Genomic DNA, 8,695 nt, shown 5'->3' on the forward strand with positions numbered 1-8,695 from the left:
ATGAATTGATCATTCACAACTAAAATGCAACAATTACCAGAAAATGCCACAAAATTCGCAAAATTGCCAAATAATGAAAGAAATTATTTTGTGAGTTTTTGGGAATAATTCATATATAGGGCAAAAATCACGTGCTCACAGTAAGTGGATCTGACACATTATTACTTGACTTTGCATAGTCAATTGTGATAATTCCTCTAGAGATTAATTGCCTAATGGTTTTATATCTTCGTCGTATATGACGAGATTTACCATTATACATAACCCTCTCAGCCCTTCCAATTGCCATTTAACTATCACAATGTATGCATATTGGTGCAAACGATTTGGGCCAAGATGGAATGTCTTCCAAGAAATTCCGGAGCCATTCAGCTTCTTCGCCGGCTTTATCTAAGGCTATGAATTCAGCCTCCATTGTAGAGCAGGCAATACAAGTTTGTTTAGACGACTTCCAAGATACCACTCTTCCACCAATAGTGAATCCATATCCACTTGTGGACTTTGAATCAGCTGAACCGATGATCCAATTTGCATCACAGTATCCCTCAATCACCGCTGGATATTTACTTTAGTGCAAAGCAAAGCCCTGGGTATGTTCTAAATATCCCAAAACTTTCATTGTCATCCAATGATATTGACTTGGATTGCTCGTGTATCGACTTAATTTACTTATAGCACAAGCTATATCTGGTCGTGTACAATTCATGATGTACATTAAGCATCCTAACACATGAGCATAATCCAATTGTGATATGCTTTGGCCTTTGTTCTTTTCTAATGCAAGATTCACGTCAATTGGAGTCTTTGCAACTTTAAATCCTAAGTGCTTGAATTTTTCAAGTACTATCTTAATATAATGAGAGTGTGATAATGCCAGACCTTGAGGAGTCTTATGGATCTTAATCCCCAGAATTAAATCAGCAACTCCCAAGTCTTTCATATCAAACTTGCTAGTTAGCATACGCTTAGTAGCATTTATGTTGGCAATGTCATTACTCATTATCAGTATATCATCCACATATAAGCAAATAATGACTATGTGATTTGGAAAAATTTTAATATACACACACTTATCACATTCGTTTATCTTAAAGCCATTTGACAACATTGTTTGGTCAAATTTCGCATGTCATTGTTTGGGTGCTTGTTTTAGTCCGTAAAGGGACTTAACAAGTCTACATACCTTCTTTTCTTTACCTGGAACCACAAACCCTTCAGGTTGTTCCATGTAGATTTATTCCTCCAAATCTCCATTCAATAAGGTCGTCTTAACATTCATTTGATGAATTTCAAGATCATACACTGCACCTAATTCTACTAACATGCGTATGGACGTAATTCTTGTAACTGGAGAGTATATCAAAGTAGTCAAGACCTTCTCATTGTCTATACCCTTTGACTATAAGTCTTGCCTTAAATTTATCAATAGTGTCATCATCTTTTATTTTTCTCTTAAAAATCTATTTAGAACCCAAAGGTTTATTTCCAGGAGGAAGATCAATCAATTCCCATGTATGGTTGTTCAATATGAATTCTATTTCACTATTGACTGTCTCTTTTCAAAACAATGATTCTGAAGAAGACATAGCTTCTTTAAATGTTCGAGGCTCATTTTCCAATAAGAAAGTCACAAAATTTGGTCCAAATGAAGTAGACGTTCTTTGACGTTTACTACATCTTGGATCCTCCTAATTAAATGCACTTTCTTTTATTTCTTCCCGAGGTCATTTAGTTCCTTCACCAACCAACTCACATTCCTTTTTATACGGATATATATTTTCAAAAAACTCAGGATTATCTGATTCTATAACCGTATTATTATGAATGTCGAGATTTTCTGATTTATGAACCAGAAATCGATATGCTTTACTATTGGTCGCATATCCTATGAAAACACAATCAACGATTTTCGGTCCTATTTTTACCCTTTTGGGTTTAGGAACTTGCACTTTTGCCAAACACCCCCACACTTTAAAATAATTCAAGTTGGGCTTCCTTCCTTTTTATTTTTCATATGGAATGGATTGTGTTTTAATATGGGGTACTCGATTTAATATCCGGTTAGCCGTAAGAACGGCTTCCCCCCACAAGTTCTGTGACAAACCAGAACTTATCAACAATGCGTTCATCATCTCTTTTAATGAACGATTCTTTCTTTCCGCAATCCCATTGGATTGGGGAGTATAAGGGGTCGTTGTCTAATGAATAATTCCATATTCTAAATATATTTGTTCAAAAGGAGATTCATATTCACCACCCCTATCACTTCGTATCATTTTGATTTTCTTGTTAAGTTGCATTTCAACTTTGTTTTTGTATTCCTTGAATGTGTCTATTATTTTATCTTTACTATTAAGTAAGTAAACATAGCAATATCGAGTACTATCGTCAATAAAAGTTATGAAATACTTCTTTCCACCGCAAGATGGTATTGACTTCATATCGCAAATATCTGTGTGAATTAATTCTAAAGGATTTGAATTCCTTTCAAATGACTTATAAGGATGTTTAACATACATAGATTCCACAAATATTTGACATTTTGATTTGTCGTATTCAAACTTAGGCGATACTTCCAAGTTAGTCATTTTCCGCAAGGTTTTATAATTGACATGACCCAAACGTATATGCCATAATTCATTTGACTCAAGTAAGTAAGACGAAGCTGTAATTTTATTATTATTCTTAACAACCATTACATTCAGCTTGAAAAGGCCCTCAATGAGGTAACCTTTTCCTATAAACATTTCGTTCTTACTTATTACAACCTTATCGGATACAAAAACACACTTAAAACTGTTCTTAACAAGAAGTCCAGCAGAGACTAAATTCTTCCTAATCTCGGGAACATGAAGGACGTTGTTCAAAGTCACCACCTTGCAAGAAGTAATTTTCAGAAAGATCTTCCCACATCCTTCAATCCTGGCCGTTGCAGCATTTCCCATAGAAAGCGTCTCTTCGGGTCCAACAGGAGCATATGTAGCAAAAGCTTCCCTAATAGCACAAACATGGCGAGTGGTTCCAGAATCAATCAACCACTCCTTAAGACTTCCCACTAGGTTGCATTCAGAAAGTATAACACACAAGTCATCAACATCTTCATGCTTTTCAACCATGTTTGCTTGATCCTTCTTCTTGTCTTTCTTCGGAGCATGGCACTCCGTAGATTTGTGTCCAGCTTTCCCATAGTTGTAGCAATTTCCATTGAACCGCTTCTTCCTTTGGTTGCTTTTTGGTCCAGAAGCATGCTTCCTCTTTATCTTATTTTGAGAAGTATCCTCAACAATGTTTGCTCCCATTATTGTTGAGTTTCCACGGCCTCACTTTTCAGTATCTTTGTTGTCCTCTTCGATTCTTAAACGAACAATGAGATCTTTAAGCCACATCTCTTTGCGTTTGTGTTTCAAGTAGTTTTTGAAGTCCTTCCACAAAGGAGACAACTTCTCAATCATCGCTGCTACTTGGAATGCTTCATTGATGACAAGACTCAATGAAAATTCTATTAGTAAAATACTAAAATTACTACTTTAAACATTAGTATTAATTGGACTTATACCTTCAGCAAGGAGATCGTGAATAATCACTTGTAATTTCTGGACTTGGGTAATAACAGAGTTGCTATCTACCATTTTGTAGTCCAAAAACTTAGCGGAAATGAATTTCTTCAACCCGGAATCTTCAGTTTTGTATTTCTTTTTAAGCGCAGTCCACAATTTTTTTGACGTCTCTACGCCACTATAGACGTTATACAAATCGTCCTCCAGTACGCTAAGAATATAATTCTTGCACAGAAAATCAGAATGCTTCCACGCCTCAATCACAAGAAAGCGTTCATTCTCTGGAGTTTCATTAGGCAGAACAGGAACATCTTCCTTGATGAACTTCTGTAGACTTAAAGTGACAGGTAGAAGAACATCTCCTACTGCCAGCGCTTGAAATCAATCCCGAAAAAAATTTCGGGTTTTTTTCGCCAATGCCAACGCCGGTGTTCGGCTTGTCGATGCATTGTCAGTCACTATTGGAACAACCTGGTTCCCGTTATCATTAGTCGTCTCTGTAAAAGAATGACACAAAAAAAACATTAAAATCGCGTAGATTTTAATCTCCAACGGAGTAGGAAACCACAAAGGTTTTAATCTCCAGAGCACCAATACAAAATATAAATTAAATTCCTTAAGCTTATTAATAAACCGTATTTGTAAACTAATTCTGGAAAAGATAAAACAACATATAAACAGAAAAAGTAAACGAAACAAAAGTTAATCCGAGCCCATTGAATTCACAGTGTTTCCTTAAGGAATTTAATCCCCTCCTAGTGCCCAAGGTTATGGATTATTTTCTACCAGGATAGAACGAATTACACACTGGTATAGTGGTACTTCAAACTCCAGTGTTTCAGCGATCTCAAAGTTCGGTAGCAAATCACACTTACTGTTTCTTTCTTTGAAGTTAAAAGTATGTAGAAGAAAGGAGGAGAACTCAGAAAATTGTATGAAAATTCTGAGAGAATGGACTTGTCTTTATAACCAATGTTGGGCTGAAAACTGAAGAGGTGCAACTCTTCAGAATGACTGTTTATGCAAAACGCTCATAGCATAAATGTCATAACATAAATGGCTAATTTATGCAATAATGAACTGGGAATTGAAGAGGAATGTTTAATTTTCAGTTACACAATTGAAAAACTGAGAACGTTTCCGTTGGATTTTAATATTAATATTAATATTACTATTAACAAATAAATTTGTTCCAAAAAATTAATCAATCAATCATTTGACTGAAGCCGAAGCCGAGCAACGATGACGACGACGCGAGGCTGTCACGACCCAAAAATCCCTCTGAAAGAGTCGTGATGACACCTAGTCTCTAAATGTCACGACCCAATCACCGAACCCGGTCGTGATGGCGCCTCTCGTGAAGACAAGGCCAGCCACACCAAAATGGAATGCCTCTTTTAAATAGTTAATTATCATAATAGTAATAACATATAATATAATACTCATAAATTGTGGAATTTAACGATAATAACAGCAGGAACCATCCCGACACATCTCAAATCAGGGTGTCACAAGTCATGAGCTACTATATAATCTGCTATAGGTCTACAAGTACGGAATCCGATACAACAGTCTGAAGAAAACATAAACGATAGAGGATAACAGAGACAAGGGGCTGCGAACGTCAACAACTACCTCGTAACTCAAAATCACTGCCTAGCCTGGAAGGAATCAGTGCTCATATGCGAACTCTGCTATACCTGAATCTGGACACAAGGTGCAGGGAGTAATATGAGTACTCCGACTCAGTGAGCAATAATTACAAATAATGGCTGAAAGTATGAAAACACGTAAAGGCACAAAGCAACTCCATATCAAGCAGTAAAATCACTTAAAGTAGTAAATCAGTGAAGAAATCAAATGATATTCCTTTTTAAAACAAGTAAAACAGGTAATTTAACAGGTAATTAACAAGTAGAAATCCGCCCCTCTGGCACAGTATCAATCGCTCAGCATAGTATCAGTCCCTCAGCTCACTCTCAGTGCAGTATCAGCCCCTCGAGCTACCTCACAATCACTCAACATAATGGCCAGCCATTTTTACCTGACCAACTTTGATCAAACAGTGTCATTGTTACCATTGTTTCAAATCACATGGGTACCCGCGCTCACTGTGGGTGTGCAGACTCCGGAGGGGCCCCTTACGGCCCAAGCGCTATATCAAGCCACCTCGTGGCATCATCACTCAGCATATCCTCACATCACTCAAGCCACCGCATGGCATAAATAGTATCTCAGGCCCTCGGCCTCATATCACTCAGCATATCCTCACATATGGCCCTCGGCCTCACTCAGTCCAGAAATCATCATAAGCCCCTTGGGCATTAGTAAAACAGTAGTTCTCAGCCCAAAACATGATGTAGAAATATCATTTAAGTTTCAAATCTGAGTAAAAGTGGCTGAGTTTGTAAAACAGTAGATATCAACAGGACTGAGTTCAAATAATAAGTCAAGCAGTAAGGAAACAGTGATAAAAATCCCCGAAGGGTCCAAATAGTTGGCACGAAGCCCAAATATGGCAATCAGCCCAAATCATAATGGTAACAAATGAATTTCAGTCAAATATTCGGTAAAATCATCAATCGGGATGGACCAAGTCACAATCCCTAGTAGTGAAAACCCCACGCTCATCATCCAGCGTGTATCTTGCCTCAATATAGCACTACGATTTGCAATCCGGGGTTTCAAACCCTCAGAACATCATTTACAACCATTACTCACCTCGAACTGGCTAATTCTCTAGCTCACGACGCCTTTGCTCCTTTAATTGGCCTCCACGCGCGTCGAATCTATCCAAAATCAGAAAGAATACGTCAGAATATGCTAAGGGAACAAAGCCCAAGCGAAAACATTCGAAAAATATCAAAAATCTCGAAATTAGCAAAACCCGAGCCCCGGGCCCACGTCTCGGAATCAGGTAAAATTTACATTTTCAGAATCCTCATACCCTCACGAGTCTAACCATACCAAATTCCATCTCAAATCACGAATTAAATGATGAATTCAGTGATAGATTCATGTACTCTAACCAAATCTAAGTTAGAATCACTTGCCCCGACCAATTTCTTGAAAAACCTTCGAAAAATCGCCAAAATCCGAGCTCTCTAGGTCAAAATATCAAATAAAACCCAAAACCTCGTATTTATAGAGTACCCCTCGGATTCCGACACCGCTGACCGCACAAAAATGACCGCGGTCCGCGCAAAACCAGCGGGGTCTGCGTAAAAATGACCGCGGCCGCAGGTCTTGCTCTGCAGAGACAAGCTTTAGTATTTTGGCCATAACTTTCGCTACATATGTCTAAATTGCAATATTTTTACCTTTCTTGAAACTAGACACGAAGGGCTACAACTTTCGTTTTTGAATCACCTCAAAATTCCTTGTGGATCAAAGGATATGAGCTTCTGAAGTAGGACCAGCAACCTGCAGTCTTCACGACCGCGGCCGCGGCCACTTTGACGCGGCCAGCACTTGGCCGGCGCGCCCAACGCGAAAAGGAGCGCGGTCCGCGCTAAAACTGCTGCTCCCTCCATTTTTCTAAGTTCTGGGGTGTCCGTACTCGCTCAAAACTCACCCGAAACACACCCGAGGCCCCCGAGACCTCAACCAAAAGCACCAACGCATCCTAAACATCATTCAACCTTGTTCCAATCATCAAAACACCTCGACTAACACCAAAATCATCAAATCACATCGAATTCAAGCCTATGAATCTCAAGAACTTCCAAATTCCATTTTAGATCAAAAACCCAACCAAACCACGTCTGAATGACCTCAAATTTTGCAGACAAGTCCAAAATGACATAACGAAGCTACAAAAACTCTAGGAATTCCATTCCAACCTTCGGATCAAAATCTCACCTATCAACCGGACTTCGCCAAAATACTAACTTCGCCAATTCAAGCCTAATTCTACACCGTACCTCCAAAACCACTTCCGATCACTCTCCTAAGTCACAAATCACCTCCCAAAGCTAACCGAACCATCGGAACTCACATCCGAACCCTCTAACACATAAGTCAACATCCGGTTGACTTTTCCAACTTAAGCCTTCTTAAAAGAGCCTAAGTGTCTCATTTCTTACCAAATACTCTCTGAACTCGAACTAATCATCTCGATCCCATAAAACACGGATAACGAAGAGTAAAAAATCTAAAATGGGGGAAATGGAGCGATAACTCATGAGACGAATGGCTGAGTCATCACATCCTCCCAACTTAAACAAACGTTCGTCCTTGAACGAGTCAAGAGATATACCTGAAGCCTCAAACAGATGAGGGTATTTGTTCCATATCTCCCACTCGGTCTCCCAGGTAGCCTCCTCCACGGGCCGACCTCTCCACTGCACCTTCACTGAAGCTATATCCTTTGATCTCAACTTCCGAACCTGGCGACCCAAAATAGCTACTAGCTCCACCTCAAAGGTCAAATCGTCATCCAAATGAACCGTGCTGAAGTCCAAAACATAAGACGGATCCCCAATATACTTCCGGAACATAGAAACATGAAATACCGTATGCACACTCGATAGACTGGGTGGTAAAGCAAGCTCATAAGCCACCTCCCCAATCCTCCGAAGCACCTCAAAAGGACCAATGAACCGAGGACTCAATTTTCCTTTCTTCCCAAATCTCATAACACCCTTCATGGGCGAAACCTTCAGCAAGACCTTCTCACCGACCATATAGGACACATCTCAAACCTTCCAGTCCGCATAACTCTTCTGACGTGACTGCGCTGTACGAAGACTCTCCTGAATCACCTTCACCTTCTCTAAGGCATCCTGAACCAAATCTGTCCCCAATAGTCTAGCCTCGCTGGGCTCAAACCAACCAACCGGAGATCTACACCGCCTCCCGTACAAAGCCTCATATGGAGCCATCTGAATACTCGACTGGTAGCTATTGTTGTAAGCAAACTCTGCAAGTGGTAGAAACTTATCCTATGAACCTCCAAAGTCAATAACACAAGCACACAACATGTCCTCCAATATTTGAATAGTACGCTCGGACTATCCATCCGTCTGAGGATGAAACGATGTGCTCAACTCTACCTGAGTACCCAACTCTCTCTGTACGGCTCTCCAAACAAAACCGGTGCACCCCAAGGGGACACACTAGGCCGAATGAACCCCTTA

General features: G+C 39.6%; 1 protein-coding gene across 1 annotated transcript; it reads right to left on the reverse strand.

Moving 5' to 3' along the window:
* Positions 1–3,320: 3,320 nt before the first annotated feature.
* Positions 3,321–5,638, reverse strand: LOC138871749 (uncharacterized). The gene is made up of 4 exons (XM_070149647.1): positions 5,602–5,638; positions 3,978–4,054; positions 3,557–3,884; positions 3,321–3,499 (listed from the first exon to the last, which is right to left on the reverse strand). The coding sequence occupies exons 1-4, from the start codon at positions 5,636–5,638 to the stop codon at positions 3,321–3,323; spliced, it is 621 nt and encodes a 206-aa protein (XP_070005748.1).
* Positions 5,639–8,695: the final 3,057 nt, after the last annotated feature.

The sequence above is a fragment of the Nicotiana sylvestris genome, chromosome 6 (genome assembly GCF_000393655.2).
Source record: "Nicotiana sylvestris chromosome 6, ASM39365v2, whole genome shotgun sequence".
In the NCBI taxonomy this organism is placed as follows: domain Eukaryota; kingdom Viridiplantae; phylum Streptophyta; class Magnoliopsida; order Solanales; family Solanaceae; genus Nicotiana; species Nicotiana sylvestris.

Coding starts and splice junctions, on each gene's coding strand:
- LOC138871749 (XM_070149647.1), bottom strand. CDS start 5,638: ATGGTAACAATGACACTGTTTGATCAAAGTTGGTCAG. Junction 3,885..3,977: donor CAAGCCGAACACCGGCGTTG/GCATTGGCGAAA, acceptor TTAAGTCTACAG/AAGTTCATCAAGGAAGATGT. Junction 3,500..3,556: donor TCACGATCTCCTTGCTGAAG/GTATAAGTCCAA, acceptor TTTTACTAATAG/AATTTTCATTGAGTCTTGTC.